The sequence below is a fragment of the Lichenostomus cassidix genome, chromosome 1, assembly GCF_008360975.1.
Source record: "Lichenostomus cassidix isolate B80296 chromosome 1, HeHo_3.0, whole genome shotgun sequence".
NCBI classification, from domain to species: domain Eukaryota; kingdom Metazoa; phylum Chordata; class Aves; order Passeriformes; family Meliphagidae; genus Lichenostomus; species Lichenostomus cassidix.
In genome coordinates this window covers 77604848-77622745 of record NC_139479.1, presented here as the reverse complement: position 1 = coordinate 77622745, position 17898 = coordinate 77604848, and the positions used below count along the sequence as shown (strand labels likewise).

Sequence of the window (17898 nt, the reverse complement as noted above, 5' to 3'; positions counted from 1 at the left end):
TAAGGGCAGAATATGAGCCCTGTACTCATGGTAATGACAGGATCCTGGAACTGGTGATTGTGTTTCTCACATCTGAATTTTTCCCCAGGCGGTACTGGCCAAGAAGCAACATATGTGGAAAATATGATATTACGTTTATGCCTAGCAGCAGTTGCAATATGTATTTCAGTAGCAAGCCAAGGCCTGAAATAAGAATGGAGAAAGAGCTCACTCCTCTCACGCAGCCAACGCACTTTATTTTTCATGGGCTAAGTGCCTGTGGTGGCAGGAGTACATTAGATCCTGCCTGAGGTTTGTCTGACCAGCTATAGACATCCTGGGTTCACTTTAAAGCTGGTGCAGACAGAGGCACATCTGTAGGATGCCATCTCGTCCTCGCCTGGCCATGTAGAATGATGCAAGTCACACCCTTGTGGTGCCTGCCTCTCTGCTTTGGCTGTTGGGGTGGCTGGGCTCCACATGGGCATCTCCACTGCCGATCTGAGTGCCACAGAGGGTGCTGGAGATGGGGAGCAGCTGGAACCTCATATCCATCTATCAGGTCTGGCCAAACCTTTAACGCAGAACATCTTGCTCCTCCTACTACTCCATGCTTCCAAAACACAGTGGTGTTTCTGGAGACAGGCAGTCCTGGGTGTGGCTACTATCTTGCCTCTTGATTAGAGGTTCTGGATCCTACAAGCAGGTTTAGCTTTCTCAAGGGTTATGGCTTTCTCCTTACCTCTTCTGAGATGATGCAAACCTAACAAGCCTATACCTCTAATTTTGTTCCCACTCACCAGTCTTTTGTCAATGCAGACTGTCAGAAGCTGTCTCACGCCTTGTTTTGGGCAGCACACAGCATGGCAAGTTCTCAGCATTGACTGAATCGCACCGCACTTTTGGAAATATAAAGTAAAGCAAACAGTAAAAAAATCCATAGCAATACCTAGAAGAAAAGCATGTAAGTGGGCAACTTCCCTGTCCAAAAGAGATTTGAGGTGTGTCAGAACTGTTGTGGCACTGACTAACCATAAAACAAAGGCCATTACAGCTGAAACATCAACTCTTTTTTTGTAGTTGTTATCATGTTAAGAAGCAGCTCCTAATTTAAAAATGGAAGTATTGGAGCTTTCAGCACATCTCTAAATAGTTCATTTTGACAGATAATGATTTGCACTGTTAAAAACATTGCTTTATACTGCTAATCTAAATCTATCCTGCTTTTGCTGTCTAGCATGGGGTTGTCATTGTGCTTCTTTCTTACTGTCTGAAGATTAACAGAGATCTCCTGGGTATGAAGACGGTGATAAAGTGCCAAAGGAAGCAGCCTTTGGACTTTATTAATTTTATTCAGTATTTATGCAATGCATTTATACTTACTGGTTTACAAGGTGCTTGTCAGACTCCCACTGTGCAAGTTTTTGTACAAAACCAGAATATGTCTCTGTCTTAATGGTGTTACCATCCATAGAGCAGTTTTGGTACTTTACTGTCCCCAGTTGTCACCCTTTTCCTCTGATTATGCACTATGGACAACCTTCTCCATAATTTTTTTGTTTAAAACTTCCCAGTCTTTTTTGCTTCTGATTTCAGCTCTGACACCACTTTGGGGCATCCACTGTCTGCTGTGGATGGAGACTGTGAGTCTGGACAGGAGAAAATACAAGTGAAGAAGCAGAGGAGCAAGATCAGCACCCCTGGCAGTCTGAGGGAGTTCGTGGCCTCCCATTGGGCTACCCTGGCTTGTGAGCATCATGGCAGAAGTGAGCAACAAAGCAGCACTGCCAGTGGAGGGCCATTCCTCACCAGCACCAGGGACACTGTGGGGAAGATGTGAAGACACAAGGCAGCAGAGATTGGCACCTAGATCTTGTTTTGGGTGGGAATCAAAAGCCCAACAATGCGTTTTTAAGCTCTTCCCTAATGAGTTTGTAGTCCTTCTGTCCACCCCCTCCCCTAGCCCTTGAATCTGTTGTTTGTAATGGGAAAATTGTTTCACTCTTGCTTTTCTCTCTAGCTCAGCACTGGCTCCCTTCCCAGAGTAAGTTTTTTAGCTAATTTAAAAAAGAGACTGTTTCCCCATGAGACAGTGAGGAGGCAGATGTGCTCTCTCACATGCCATGGCATGTCTACTGGCACTATTGGGATCCAAGTCCAAGCTTGGTATGTCTACTGAAACAAATGGTGTCTCCCTCTTGAGACTGCTTGCCCTTAGAGACACTTTCTTCTTCCTTTTCTTCTCAGAAGGAAGAGACAGTCACATAAAACACTAGAGTCTCAAAGAGGTCATGATAGGACAATGGAGATCCAGCCTGGAAAAATATCTGGAGTCAAGAATGTTTTGAAAGACTAGGGTAAAGGGGTCAGGCATGTGAGGAGATAGATTTTCTATTTGTAGCAAATCCAGTGTCAGTCGTGTGAACAGAGACAGGGCTGGAGAAGCAGTGTGGGAAAGTAGACAGACAAGCCTGGCAGCTTGTTAATGGCTTGAGAGTTTGGATGCTGACATGATTTTCAGGTTTGTTTTGCAGACAGGTATTTTTCCTTTTGAGACATTGCTCTTGGTGCTTCAGACTCTTGGAGAACAGGAAGACCGTTCATTCATGTCAGGTCAATGAAGATGAATGAAAACCTTTAATTCTCCTTTACTACTCTTCCTCCTAATATTTTCTCCTCCTTTTATTACTATGAGAGACTTGCGTCAGATTTCTCTCATCTTCTCACTTGACCTGTCACAACCCACCGCCTGGATTTCCTCACACCTATTTCCATTTGTTTACCTTCTCAACCTTTTCTTTGCACCCCAGATTTTCAGGAATGTAGATCCTCCTCAACTCTAATTTTTGCCCAGTATCTTCTTTTTCCTGCTGGAAAATACCATTTTCTGGATCCTTACCTCTTTTTTTGCCATTCCTTCTCTCCAACCTCTCTTAATTTTCCCCAACACACTTTACCTCTGTCATGCCTTGCAAACTCAGTGTCTACACAATTTGTTTTCTACAGCCTTTCTTGTCTCCCACATAACTGCCTGCCACTGAGAAATCAGCTTCATCATGAGGGGAAGTGGAGGGGCAGCCACTGTTTTATTCTCTATGGTGACCAGTGACAGAACCTGAGGGAATGGCCTGAAGTTGAGCCAGGGGAGGTTTAGGTTGGCTATCAGGAAAAGGCTTTTCAGCCAGAGGGTGGTTGGGCTCTGGAACAGGCTCCCCAGGGCAGTGGTCACAGCACCAGCCCTGACAGAGTTCAGGAAGTGTTTGGACAATGCTCTCAGGCACATGGTGTGACCTGAGGTGTCCTGTGCAGGGTCAGGAGTTGCACTCCATGCTCTTTGTGTGTCTCTTCCAACTCAGCATAGTCTGTGATTCTGTGATCACTTTTCTCTTGTGTCCCCTTGGCCACATCACTGCATCTTCCCTGGGCTCCCTCTGCTCATCACATAAAGCATTGGGTTCTTGCCTGCACCGTTGGCACTGCTCAGCCTACTGCAGTGTCACCCCTCAGTGGGTTTGGAGAAGGCAGCCCCAGCTCCTGCAAGGTCACACTGCTGTCACAGTTCACACTGACACCACCAGCTCACCAGCTCAGCCCATTGCCAACCCAGTGTGTATTTTGCGAGAGCCCTTCTGCTCGCATCAACAGCCTTAGGGCTGTTTTGGATCTGACCTTAATACTCCTTTTGGCATCAGTCCCTACAGGCATCAATCCCTGTGATGCCTATAGAAGCGTGTGACAGCAGAAAAGCTACTGCAGCACCGAGTCATCAAAACCTCTGGCCAACTCCATCTCACTGTGTTTGAGTCCTCTGTCGGTGGTCCCTTGGCTGAGAGCAAGATCTTCCCAGGGCAGAGCAGTCCTTTGGTCTTTGTCTTTTCAGCATGGTTAGTGCCACAGCTTGAAGATGGCAGTAGTCTCTTTCATAATAGTGATGTTAGCAAGAGAAAAAAATATACAGGTCTGTGTTCAAGGGTCCTGACAGCTATCTTAAATTAGATAGAAATTGGAAAGGCACCTTGCTTGGACAGAAAATCGAACTGGGAGCAGAGGAGTGGAACTCCATGCTGGCTTTCAACTGCTGCTCCTCATAGGATTTGAGATCCTGAAGCTCCTGCTCTTCAGGCTGAGTCAGGTTTATCTGTTTGCTGATAAATACAGAGCTAAATTGGCAGACAGACCCCAGCCTGACACCCTGAAAGGAAAGAACTCCTCAGTTTCCAAAAAGCCCACAAGAAGCCCTTGAGGCTCAGAAGACAACTTGGAGCTGTACATCTGGTGAGACAGAGGTGCCACTTTGAGGCAAGAGGTTGATTCACAGGTCCAGGACCTGGACCTGAGGCAGGATGTTTCCTGGTGGAAATCACTGATCTGTTTCCTGGTGGAAATTACTGATCTGGTTCAGCATGCTAGTGGCCTCTGTCATGCACATCTCGAGACACCTCATGCTCATTGGATTCAGACCATGCCCATCATAGGGTAATGCATGTCAGCCTTGTAATGGGGTGTTTAAAATCACCTAGGTATGTCTGACCTAGGTATGCCTGAGTACCAGGGATGGTATTTTCACCATGCTGGTGAAAATATTTTCTTCTGCTGCCCAGGTAATTACAAGTCTGGGCTCTGAAAAGCACCTAACAGTTAAACTTTAGTTTCAGTTCTTGATTTTCCAGTAGCCTTTTTACATCCAGGAAAATGAAATTTTATGTCTGTGCTTTCCTTTCCATCACCTTTCCTGAACATGACTAACTCTTTCTCTCAGGGCTGGGTGACCAGTCATCTGTCTGGACCAAACCCAAGCCCAGTTACTACATTTCCTGTTGCTCTCCAGCCTGTCCACCCTGCCTCTGTCTCCCCTAGCTGATATCACCACACCAAGAGCTGTTGACGTATTTCCTTGTCTTGATACTTCCAAAAGTCATCCCTGAGTAGAGGAATGATAGTCATACAGTGCAGTCTGTTTTTAGCCTTTTACAGACTACTTCTCTGACCTTGGGCATGCACTTTAACCACTCAATGTCCCACTTCATAACTTTCAGTATGGAGTACTCCTACCTTGTCTGCAAAGTACTTGTGGGATGGTAGAACTTGGGAGTTTTTTTGCTTGGAAATTGTATTATAAAAGGGACTTGTGCCCTATTGGCATCCAGGAGTTTTAAAGTTGTTGGCAACACAGCTGATCACATCTTACTTCTTAGATGAGAAAATGCTTCCTTTTCCTGATTTTGAGGTACTGCTCTGAATTTTCTTTCCATCTCTGCTATTCTGAAAACATTATTTTTCCCAGTCACTTAAGGAACACTGCTTTTACCCAGCAGTAGCCAAGGTGTCATAGGCAGCTGTTTATTGGGCAGATGGTTACTCTGCTGAACATAAACTCAGAGGAGCAGCTTCATTCCCTGGTTTTGCCAGTTCCATGGGTTTGGCCAAAATGTTCTGAGGTGGATGCTGAATAGGTGTATGTGATCCAAAGGTCTTCATCCTTCTGCCTGTTGTTAATCTCTTCTGAGGGAGGGTCTCCCAAGGTGAGGTGATGCTGGAGGGTTTGAATGCCCATTCACTTCCAGGAGAGATGGGAGGTGAATGCCTTTCCCAGGCATCTAAGCAGCATGTGGCTGGCAGCAATAGTGATGTGGCTGGCAGCAATAGTGACAGATGACAGACACCCCAAAAAGGAGCAAAGGGGGCTCCCAGCAGCTCCAATGTTGCCACCTCTCTTCTTCCTCTCCCTCTCCTTTGGCCAGGCTCACAGCTGGAGAGAACAGCTAGTACCTTCTTTGGGGCAGTGAATCTGACTTTGCAGCATCCCTTCTGACAGCACCAGGAACATTTCTGGCTGTGTCAGCCAAAATTCCTGCCGGGGACTGCTGCAATGCAGCACACCACACCCCCGCCGGCGCTGAGCCCCAGCCTGGACAGCCGGTGCTGCTCGGCTCCAGCCCTGCCGCTGCCATAGGCGTCCCTCCTCCTCTTCCCGAAGAGCCCTGATGATTTCAGGTTGCTTGGCATCATCTCCTGCGGGTAACTCGCGTCCGCAGCGTGTGTCAGAGCAGCCTGGCGCACGTTCGGTTTCACAACGTGCTGCCTGCAGAACTCGCTGGCTCCCCGAAGGGATCGGCTGTGGTTTCATATTTCATTTCCCTCGCACGCTACACCCGAATTCCAGACGCTTTCTGGCTTCGCTGCTGCATGGACTCTGAGCGTAGGTCCCTTGCCGTACCCAGAGGAGGCAGACGGGGCTTCCCTCAGCTCCAGGGAGTGGACCATGAAGACGTCAATTGTATTTTTGCTTTGCATCTCCGTTTTCCCAGGCTTTTCCCAGGGCAGAGTTGTTAGAGAGGATGAAACTGGTTTTGCCGAGTGTAACGTGTTCTTCCCTGGACAAGTCCCACCCGAAGGATTTACGGAGCCGTTCCATGTGAAAATCTGTCAGCAGTACAACAAAGAGCCACGCTTTGCAACCCTCTACAGTACTAAGGACAAAATCCCTCTTTATTCAGCTTTTAAGTTTACAAAGCCAGCCCAAAGTGAGGAGGAGAACTGGCTGGTTGAACCACAGGTAAGGCAGCTTTTACTTTGCTGTAAAGCAGCTGTTCCTGGAGAACATTTCTTCTGGGGTGAAGCTGGGGCTAGAATTTTGCAAAGGAGGCAAGAACTCTGCTTGTTGAACTTCTGTTGGTATGAACTTGACATGAACAGAACCTATTTTTGTGCTTGGAGCTGAGGGAACAAATAGTTTCTTATCCCAGGGAATTTGCAGTGAAAACTGGGAGGCTGCTGTGTGTATGCAGTGCCAGGGGAGAGGAAAACTCTCTCTGACCCCAGTGATGAGTCTGTCCTGCCCAGCCAGCTCTCGTGGGCAGGGAGCACTGCTAGTGGGTTAAACATCGCAGAGTCAAGTTCAAGTTTGTTCTGTTGCCAGAGTGGTTGCAGTGTTGATAGGAGTTCTTTAGCTTCACTGAGCAGAGATAAAACATCCATTTGTGGTTCACCAAGTTGATGCTGCAGCTTTTCAGTGTGTCCCTGTGTAGCAGACTGAGGTAGGGAAATGAGTTGCTGTGTCCTGGGGCGTGCAGGCTTCAGTCAGGTCAGAAGTATGCAGTATTAAATGAATTTTGCCAAAGCGTCAGTGGTTTTTGTCTCCCCTGACTCTTGGCATGTTTAAGCAAGGCCTTCAGGCTGTTCAATTTAAAGGAAATCCTTGAAAAATTGTGAGTGTCCTAAGAGAACTTTAGCTCTCCTTTTTTTTTCCCCCATGTTTTAGATTTTTCAGCAGTGATCATGAGGAGTTTTGTAGCAACATCAAACTACCCCACCTGTTGAGCTTAGGAGAGATTGTCAGTGTGCAAGGGTGCTTTCTTAGGGCAGGAATGGCTGCAGTATTAGAGCAGTGTATTGGGAGTGTGGCCCTCAGCTACTGGACATTGCCAAAATCAAAGCTCACCCCTCTGCCAGGAGAATGCTGAGCTTATTTTTCTCATGTGGGGTGATGAGATACTAAGGCCATGAGACCACAGGGCAATGAAGACAGGAGATCCTACATGCGTATCTTCACCCTGCACTGTCTCCTTGCTCTCTGGGCTGGGTTTTGAGTTGCAGGAGCTCCTAAGGGCCTTTTGATCTGGTCTCCTTCCACTTCACAGGCAAGCTGTGGGAGCTTGCCCTTTGTTAAAACAGAGGAAGCTTTTTGGAGACTCTGTCATTATTGAGTTGTGGAAGGCTGGTGAATTTTTAAAGTGCGAAGGGGACCTCATCTGGCAAGGGATTTTGGTCAGTGCCAAGGAGGTAGTGAGGTAAAGTGGCAGAGATGAGGTCCTTTCCCATTTGCCTTGGCCATTGACACCCTTCATCACCTCTAGCCCCCATATCTCCTCATGCTTTTTGTGGTCCAGCTCTCCCAACCTGCCTAGGTAGGTTCAAAAGCTGCTCCTGCCATGGAGCAGTGCGCAGCCACCCCTAGTAACTTTGGTTCTTCTGCACGTCCCTTTAGCTGGCTTCTCTGCCTTTCCTGCTCCATCACTTTTCACCCCTCATCTTGTCTTTGTTCCTGCCAGCACTCCAGAGCCCCACACCTTGTGTATCCTGCCACCAAAACCTTCTGCAGCCTCAGAAATAACAGGGCAGGTGCTACCTTCAGTTGCTCTGGCTTCTCCAGAGCATCCTCACAGGCTGACAGTAGTTCTTAGTTGACACTAATGGGTCCCCTTCATCCACTGCTGAAATGCAGATGTCTCAGAGGCAGAAGATAGCAGCTTTGCAGTTCACTGGAGGAACCTCTGCCTGAGACAGAAAAGTACTAGGACAAAAAAGATCTGCAGAAGAATATGTAAGGGAGAGAAATCAAGAATATGAAAAATTCCTGTAACTCAAGAAATCAGTACCTACAGCCCTCTCAGACACTGCCACTTGCAGGAACGAGTGGAGAAGAGCTTTCACACACTTTATGTATGTCCTGCCAAGGCTAGGTCAGATGGCTGCTGAAGGGAATCCTTAGCAACCCCTGCTCTGCAGCATAGCCCAGTGAGCTCGTATTGGCGATTTTCTGGGTAATTTCCTTGCCAAGACAGGGATAGCTGGGTACGAGCTGGCTCAGCTGCACAGTGGCATGTGCATGCACATGGAGATGCAGACACACAGCAAAGGGAAAGAAATCACTATAAAAACATTCTCAGCACTCCAGTGAGGGCCTCAAGGTTGTCATACTCAGTTTTTTGGGATAATGATGTAAGTGGTGAGGGCACCATCTCACTCCCTCCTCAGGAATGTCTGCCTGAGAAACAAATGCCAGATGTAGCACAGAGGCAGTAATTGGGTGAGAAGTGTGAGGAATGTCAGTGCCACCCACTGCTGATTGGCAGCTGGAAACAATGAATTAATTCAGCAATTAGTGAAAAATTAGAGAGCAGGAAGAGTAGGCTGATGAGCAGGGTACTGATGGGACTCCCCCAGGTGCAAGTCAGAAAACCTGCTCTGCCACAGATTTCCTAGGGGTTGAGAGCAAGTCACTTAGGTGTCTTTTACCTCATTCCGTTTTGGTTGTCTGAAAATCTCTGTGTTTGATTCTTTCTGTAGCTTGGAGAATGATGGAAAACTCTGGAGTTGCTTTTTCCATCCTGATGTATGAGTGGCTGGATGAATTACCTTGTTTTCATTTGGTTGATGGCTACCCCCAGGCAGATGACCAAGGTGGGATTCTTGCCCAGCTATTGTGCAGCTATCTCCGAGCTGCTCTTGCAATCTCTCTTGGTAGAGAGTCAAGAGAACAGGCACTTCTAGAGCCACTCATGTGAATGTCCTACTACAGAAACCTCAGTGTAAGATGCACTGTGCCTCCTCCCTGGGATATGAATCCCACACTAAGGTTGGATCAAACATTTCTGCTTCAATCAAAGGTGTAAGGGGGCCTGAGGAAGTAGTGGGGGGAGTGGGATGCTGAAGTTCACCAGGGATCCTACATAGCAGGGTGGGGAAGCAGGGAGGTGGCAGTGTCCTGCCTTGTTAAATTACCAAACTTAATGGAAGCTGCCTGCCCTAATAACTGTATGTTGCCATACTTTTAATCCCCCTCTGGCTCTGTCCCATCTGTGAAACTGCACCCCCACTTAATGACACACATCAATATTTTTATGTGCTAACATCATACAGATTTTTCAGGGCTCAGGCACATAAGTTATTTTTACATCTCCATCCTATGAATAAGGAGTTTACCTGTCTGCTTGGATTTTGCCCTGAGCTGTTCCAGGTTATTTGGACAGGTGGATTCATGGCTGATCCATGAATGCAGATATGCTTTGGGGTTACACAAGCCAAAAGCTTTTTGAAGCAGGGAGGAAAGGTATCTTGCAATGCAGATTAGATGCAGTGCTGAGTCAGCCTGCCTTTGGGACTGAGCTGGAGGAGGCATGAAAACCTCAGGTACCCATTAGTTATTACAAACCATTATAGGAGTTATTATAAGCATAATTAGGTGATGTCAGAGCCTTACACATGAACAGCACATAGCCACATTTTTATCATGTCCTTTTATAACTGCACCCAAACAATCCCAATGGTACATGCAAAGGCCTGCAACTGGACAGCTAACCAGGGACATATTTTCTTGATAGGCTCCTCAAGGAGCAGCTCATAAGGAGAGAAAAGTTAAGTTTATACCATCTGCTTCATGTGTGTTGGGAATCTCTGCCAGAAGGCAGAGCTGATTCATCTTAGGTCTGTATCCTTGTTGTATGGCAACACTCACCATGGGAGTGAGATGAGATTAGTGTTTTTGAGAGGGTGTAAAGCTCCCAAGGGTCATAGCTTGGAGAACAGTTCCTGGGCACAGCCTTGCACCTGTGCCCACTCCCCTCACCTGTTCTGTGTAATTTAATACACTAGGTGTATCCCTTGTCCCATGGCACACCATCACGAGTGACAAGGGAAGAGGGGGGCAGGAAAAGGCAGTGATTTTGTGGAATGTCTGGTCTCATCAGCCAGCTGCAGCCTGTTGTTTGGGGTGGCTGAGCAAGAGGAGCAGAATAAGGCAATAGAAGTGCAGAATAAGTCTGTTTTAAGTGGTACATTTAGAAAAAACTGTGACTTGTGCATCAGCACAAGAACTCACTGTGATCTTTGCAGTCCTGAAACAATAAGCATCAGATGCTTCAAAAAAAAAGAGCAAGAAACCTCCTTAGCAGGAAGTGGGGTAATTCAGCCCTCTGCAGTGGCCCAGATTGGCACTGTGACCATGCTTGGTGCAGAGGCAGCCCTGCGCCTCGACTGCAGGGGTTTGGCTGATGCAGGAGGCCAGCCAGAGCTCAGCTCCCAGGAGAGGGTGATGGGCAGCTGCTGACACTGGCTGACAATGGCCCTTTCAGCCTGACTCTCAGCACAGGCTGGTGCAGAACTGTGAGGAGGCGATGTGGCACTAAGAGGATGCAAGCTCTGTGTAAGGTTGCAAGGACATAGTTGGACATCTGTCCAAATGCACTGCAGGATGATCAAGAGACAGTGATGGATGACCTGGCAGTGATTCAAGGTAGACTAAGAACTGTCTGCCACAGATGTCTCCAAAGTGCATATTAGGTAGTGCAGTAAACAATTTATAGGCCAGGGGCAAAGTTAGAAGGTTTAATTGGGCCAGCACAGTGCTGAAAACTGAGGCTACAGGAGGCAGTGAGTTTCAGAGATTGTCTGCCACCCCTGAGCTTCTACCAACATGTTCACCCTCTAATCTGAGGAAGAAAATTACAATTTGGCACAGCCCTCTGGAGTGGCTGCAGGCAGTGTCAACAGGAATGACTGTGGAGCTGTGGCCACCTGAGAAAGACCTGAACACACCCTGACATTGAGTGCTTCTCTTCCCATTGCTCTTCACCGCCTCCACCTGCCCCCCTTCCTGGTGCATGACTCCAGGACAAATTCCCACTGCAGTAATTGCTACCTCTGGCTCCGTGCATGGGAACCGCAGACACAAGCAGGTAGCACAGATTCCATCGAGGACCTTTGGTGATGGCAGCCTCACCCATGCTATGCCAGGAGCTGTGTGGTTATTAAGGATGAGGTTCAGACTATTAATGACATGAGGATCAGACTACTGATGATCAGCCCTGCAAGAGCCCTAGGAGTTCACCTGACATGGTGTCTGGCTTCATTCTGGCTTCTTACACAATAAGTGGTGAGAGTTAAATGCCTTCTCTAGACATCTTATACACAATGGCTTGTTTGTGTTCTTTTCTTTCCCCATGGCTTGAGTTTGATAGTTCAGAGGGACATAAGGTGCCATGGTAGGTTTTTAAATGAACTGCAGGTACCACAAGAGTAGGAGGTGAAAACATGACCCTAAATCAAGCCATCTATTGGTCTTAAAAATCTCTTCTATGACAAAGCACGAGTTAGAGGCTTGGTATAGGGTGTCTGGTGAGATTTTGAAGGCTGTGCTGAGCTGTGGACTGGAGAGCAGACTGGAGAGCTGCAAATATCCTTTAGAGCCTAAACCAATGTGTTTGGCAGAGAAGTGAAGTAGAAAATACAGTCCTCTGAAGCACTTCAAGAAAGGTAAGGAGAGGGCGCAGGGTATAAGCCAAGTCACAGCGTGTACAAGTAGTCCTAATGAAAAGTATACTTCAAGGCCCATTTTACACATTGCTTTCTAGGAAGGTGAATTGCATGCAGTAACACTTCTCTCTACTATTTCAGATAGATGATCCAGAAAATGACTTGCATGAAATGGTGCATGAAGCTGATATTGGTGGCACTGTGGCCAACCTTGGGGCAAATCAAGCCCTGACCTCAGACTACGTGGGCTCTGGCTATGAGAGAGGCCTACTCAATCCCAGCTTGCTTAATGAGGAGGATTTCCAGGTGGCCACTTACACACTCACAAACGCCGTCCCTCTGAGCCCAGCTCTGAGCCAAAGCTGGCACAGAGCCATTGGGAAGGTAGTGGAGCAAGCTCTGATCCCTCACTGCTCCAAGATGGATCATCTGTATCTCCTTGCAGGTGCAATTCCTTCCAGTGTCCGAGTTAAAGGCAAGGTGTCAGTGCCAGAGAGCCTGTGGCTGGCAGCCTGCTGTGATGCTCCAGAGGGATGGTCCCTGGGACTAGTGAAGAAAATCGATGATGAAAACAGCTTGGCAGACCTCACGGTGAGAGAGCTGGAGAAGCAGCTTCTACCAGGAGTTCACTTGTTCAAGGGCAGCTGTGGGGGAGACAAACAAAGCCAGGAGAAAAGAGAAGCAGTACTGCAAGCTGTCAGTCAGATCCGCTCTGGAGAGGAAGTAGGAGCAAGTGACAACCAGGAGACCAAAGACAGTGGCTGGGTGAGAAGACTGGCTGGCATCATTGCTACCCCTTTCATCAAACTTCTGGAACTCCTCATCTACATCTTTGTGGAGCTGGTGAAATTTGTGTTTTATTTTCTGTGGCTTGTTGTCAAGCGAGTTGTTGGCACAGTTCTGGATGGAGTCTACAGCCTGTGGAATGGGGTGGTGTCCTACCTTAAAGCTGTCACCATGGTGCTCATCAGCATCCCCTATGATCTTGGAAGGGTCATCATCAACATCTTCCTGGGCTTCCTGCAAATTGTTCAAGATGTATTGTCCCTCACCTACAGGATCCTGAGCATCCCTGTGGGGTTTGTCCTTCACCTGGCTGCTTTCCCTTACCACTCCATCTGTGCCATTCCCTCTGTCCTTAAAGACATGGCCACTGGGATCGGGGGCACCTTCTCTCTGGTCATTGATGCCACAGCCGCGGTTCTGCATGGCTTTTATTACCTGGCTGGTCACATCGTCAAACGGTTTGTCCCTAAAGGCTCCTCTGATGACTGATGGGGGCAGAAACCAAGGCTGCAAACACACGGACTGAAGGAGGAATGGGGCAATGCTTTAAGATATGTGGCCAAATGCTGTCGATTTCATTCTGGTATTTATTGTAGTGACTTTAATAATAATGAACTGACTGGGGAATAACAAGGAGGGACAAGGCAATGTCGCTCGGGGCTGCCACCACTGTAACTCAAGTTCTGTCTGTTGTAAAATATTTGGGTTTTATCGGTGCAGGCCACAAAAAATTTCTGTGATTTGCAGGTGTCCAAGATGCTTCCTCTGGGAAATTTGCACTAAATGTGGTACAAGATAATTTCTTTCTGGCAATGATGACACTGAGACTTACGCAGTGGCAGTGAGCTTTGTAGAAGCCACTCCCTTCCAAGGAGCAGGTGGTTGTGGTCAGGGGAGGATTTCAGTTACAGAGGGTTACTGGGACATGATGAAAGGAGAAGGAGGTAAGAGTGCAAGGACTTGGGGCAGTGAAACAGCAGGGAGCAGGGTGGAATGGGGGCAAGGTCCTGCTGTTGGCTGCATTGCTCATTGCTCTGGTGTCCCACTCGTGGAGAGGATGCAACTGGGTATATCTCATAGTCCTTGGGTCTTTCCAGACATCTGAAATTGCATGGATCTTGCTGCAAGGAAAGACCCAGTGCCCATTTTTTTGCATGGTGGGAAAGCATTTTTCCTTAGCCTTACCACCTTCCCCCAACCCTTCCTGCTCTCTGGTGACCACTGAAGGTCTAAGCCCTGAAGCTTCAAGACGCGGTGTTCTCAAAAGGTCTAAGCCCATGAATGTCTTAGCCCTGAAGGCATCATGTCTGCTCCAAAGCCCAGCAGCATCTGGTAGTTGCACTTTTGGCTTCAAATCTGTTGCCACCTGCCTTGCCTCCCTTGGGAACTGACTTCTCCTGAAGAATGCAAGGCACTATGGACAGTCAGGTTGGAGGAGAGGCAGGAGGGATCCTGGGCTGCAGTGCTTGTTTTGCTGTGTGAAGACTCAGCTGGTGAGCCCATGCACAAACAGACCCCTTAATGTCAGAGGCAGAACCAACCCCTCTTCTGCACTGCTTATCCTCTCTGCTCACTCTTCACCCCTTCTTCCCTCTGCCAGCATGAGCCATGTTTCCCAACGTGGGACACTGGAGCTGGGGCACACATCAGGGCTTTGCAGGGGACCATCAGGGGTTTGCAGCCAGATGAGGGGCACAGAGACATCTGTTGCTGCTGGAGAAAGGCACGGGGTGCTGCCCTTTCCCGGGGCTTGGCTCAGCAAGGGGCTTTGCATCTCTTGGTGCAGTTGCCTGCAGGAGGGAAGCTTCCTGTCTCAGCAGCATTTACTTTGGCTGGACTCCAAGAGGCATTTGGGAGTCCTACACACATGGCTCCTTCCCTTCACATCCAACTGTGTCTCTCCCTCCAGCACCAGCTTGGTGTGGCCCCCTGATCTGCCATGGCATCCCATAATGGGTCCCAGGAGTGAGCAAGCTGGTGCTGCCATCTCAGTGGTGTTGTGTTGGTGGTGGCCTGTCCTGGATTGAAGAAAACTCAGTTACTAACATGGCAGCTTTGCCTCCCTGCATCACGTTGCCTGCAGCAAGGCTGAGCTGGTGGATGGATTCAGAGGGAAAAGGAGATTTGGCTGGCTCACTATGGGACAGAGAGTTGTTTCTTTAGCTCAGAGGCTGTATTCAATGCAAGCAGATGTGTGTGCACATCCCAGCCCAGCACACCCTGGCCCGGTGGCACCCAGTTCAGCAGTGATGCAAATGGCAAAGTTGAGAATGCTGACAGTGGTGATGAAGTGGGGAAGCAGTGGCATGAGTGGGAAGAGAGGGTGACTCCTTGTCTCACCCCTTGTGGGCCACAGCTGGTTTATGGAGAAATAGAAGCTGCAAGCAGCACTGGCTTTGTTCAAAAGGAATGGCAGCTTTCGTGTCCCAGTATGGGTACAGTTGGGTAAAGTCAGGGATGTTTTGCTGTAGGAATGTTGGGTGCAAGGGGCACAGTCACTGCTCCTAACAGGCAGAGAACAGCCAGCAGATGCTCTCCAAACTGAACTTTGCATGTCTGCCCGCTTGAACATGCCTGGTCTGCTGTTGAGACAGATGTGGAGCTGATATCCCACTCCTTGACAGGACCCTGTCTCAATCCCAGTACTCCTGTTGGGGTGCATGGCAGCTGTCAAGGCAGGAAAGCAGCCTGCTCAGGTCCCAGGAGATGCTAGGGTGGGGTGACAGGGCCCTCAGTCTCGGTCCCCAGGATTCCCAGCAGCCTCTGAAGGCACGTGTGGTGGCAGCAGCTCTCAAGTGCAGCCCAAGCACTGGGGAGGAGGGGTAGCTGCCCCCCACAGCTATCTTGCACCTTCTGTGTGGCCTTATCTCTGACCCCTCTTAGCTGTGTGTCACTGCACAGCAGCCAGCAATGCACTTCTTGGGGGCTCTGTCCCCACAGCAGCTTCCCCACACCTGAACCCAGCAGCTCCTGCATCCCAGGTCCACCAGCATCTCCAGTGCAGCTCCACAGTCACAGTGACATGGGAGCTCATGTGCTGAGAAGCAGCAAAGCTCAGGCACCTCAGGAGGTCTGCACTGCCACTTTGCCACCACCGTCACTACCCCACCTAGCTTGGGTCAGGCCAGCAGGTCTCTGCTGCAGCCACAACTCCTGACTGCAAGTGGACAGTCCTTGAAATCTAAGGTGCTGCAGCTCTGTAGCATTTGGGCAGATGTGCAACAGTATTATTAAAATTGTCTTAACATGCTCAGATTTCAGATGCTAAGAAGAGTAACTGGCATGGGGCATTTTTCTTCTGTGCTGCGTGTCTGAGCAGGCAGTGGGAAATCTGCCTTGAACATCGAGCAATTATCACAGAACAAGCAACATCCTGCTACCAACCATTGTTTGGGATTCTTCTTATCTAGGCATGATTTATGGTTCCTGAGCTTTACTCTATCCTTGGAAACATATGGCTTCAACAAAATAAAATGAATTTTCCAAAGAGAGGCTCATGTCACTTTCTGTCACAGTTGCAAATGAGATAATACAACCTAGGGTGCCCTGACTAATCAAGAAAACTCCAGTAGCACAATTGTTCTAACAGCTTGACATCTGATATTAATGCCCCTTTTGTGCTTTTTAAACACCTTTACTCTCTCAAAGCATTCTAAGACTCAATTAATTAAACTGCAAAATAAGTAGGTAAAAGCTGAGGGGTTTCAGGCAGCAAATTTGGTACTGTGTGTGTCAGTAGAGGGGATTGTTTTATTCTTGTGAGATGCGGTGAGATGCACCTGAAGTGCAACATGATGGCCAGTTTTTATACAGAAATCACAGCACAGCAGCACAGTTCTTTGCAGCTCATAGGGGGAAACTATGAGCTGCCTGTTGTGCACTGCCAGTCTCTGGACTGGCTTAATGACAACTTCTTTACAAGGAGAATGGGCACTCCCTAAAAGGGGTAATTTTCCTCCACTGAAAGTATAGAGATCCTGTGATGAGTAAACCAGATGTTGGCATCTATGTTTTGCAGGTACTTCTCTTTGGGCAGATGATCCCCTGCAGCTGAGCCTGCATCTGTCTCAGGTCTGCAGGAGCTGGTGAGGCACTGGTATAGGTTACCTGGAGAAGCTGTGGATGCTCCATCACTGGAAATGGTCAGGGTCAAGTTGGCAGGTTGGATGGGGCTTTGATCAATGTGCTAGGCTGTCCCTGCTTTAACCAGATCACCCAAAGCTTCAACACAGGCGTCTCTGCACCTCAAGGTGACCCTTGTCTCTGCTGCATCCACCCATAATGGCAGAGGGATTTGGTAGCCCTGGCAGGACAGCCCCTCAATCTCAGGCCCTTTGGGTCACACCTCTGCTGCCATGGCACGTTTTGGAGCTGCTCAGCTTGCATGGAACTCCATCAGCAGCTCTGTCCCTCCCTCTGGTCAGGGAGCTGCTCCTGTTCAGCAGGGAATCGAGCCATGCTTGCTCACAGGTTATCTCTCCAGCATAGTCAGTGCCAGAAAATGGAAAAGGTATTGGAAAATAAATACCAGTGTAACTTGTTTGGCCAGGAGGGATTGTCTGGGAGCAAGGAGTGTGAGGTGTGTCCAGGGTGTGTGTGTATTAGTGAGGTTGTGATATTGTGGGTTTGGCATGGGATGATTCCTCTTTGCTGCAGTCTCCTGGGCTGTTACACTCACTTCTGTGAATCTCACACTGTGTAACATCTGCTATTGATTTCCACAGAACTGGTGTTTCCAGCCAAGCAAAAACGCCTAAAGACTTTCCAGTGGTGTTAGTGTTACAGCTGGTTGGAAAATCTCCAAGGAATTATATTCTGTCAGAACGGGGTGATTTATCATATAGGGTTCTTTTCATTGCAATTTACCATTTTTAGTGGAAAATATTTTTCAGTCCAGGTTGGAACATGGACAGGAAACATCCAAGAGCAGCCCAGTGTCTGGATTAGTGGTTTGGATGGGGACATTCAGCACCCACTCCTGCCTAACAGCAGGTTTGGCATGTGAACGTGGCTCTCTCCGTCTCAGAGGCATATCCTTCAGCCATGGCCCATCTTAGCATATGTGTCATTTTCTTCCACTTGTAAGGGTGAAAAAACCCT

General features: G+C 48.3%; 1 protein-coding gene across 1 annotated transcript; it reads left to right on the top strand.

Annotated features, from left to right (window-relative positions):
* The first annotated feature begins 5860 nt into the window (after positions 1-5860).
* ENDOD1 (endonuclease domain containing 1) lies at positions 5861-16285 on the top strand. Its single transcript, XM_085064779.1, has 2 exons — positions 5861-6535; positions 12154-16285. Exons 1-2 carry the CDS (start codon positions 6242-6244, stop codon positions 13285-13287), a joined length of 1428 nt encoding a protein of 475 aa, XP_084920905.1. The 5' UTR covers positions 5861-6241; the 3' UTR covers positions 13288-16285.
* Positions 16286-17898: the final 1613 nt, after the last annotated feature.

What these genes read in the sequence shown, in the direction of transcription:
- ENDOD1 (XM_085064779.1), top strand. Translation starts at nt 6,242, where the DNA reads ATGAAGACGTCAATTGTATTTTTGCTTTGCATCTCCGTTTTCCCAGGC. An exon ending in ACTGGCTGGTTGAACCACAG is followed by an intron (nt 6,536 to 12,153) that starts GTAAGGCAGCTT and finishes CTACTATTTCAG; the next exon opens with ATAGATGATCCAGAAAATGA.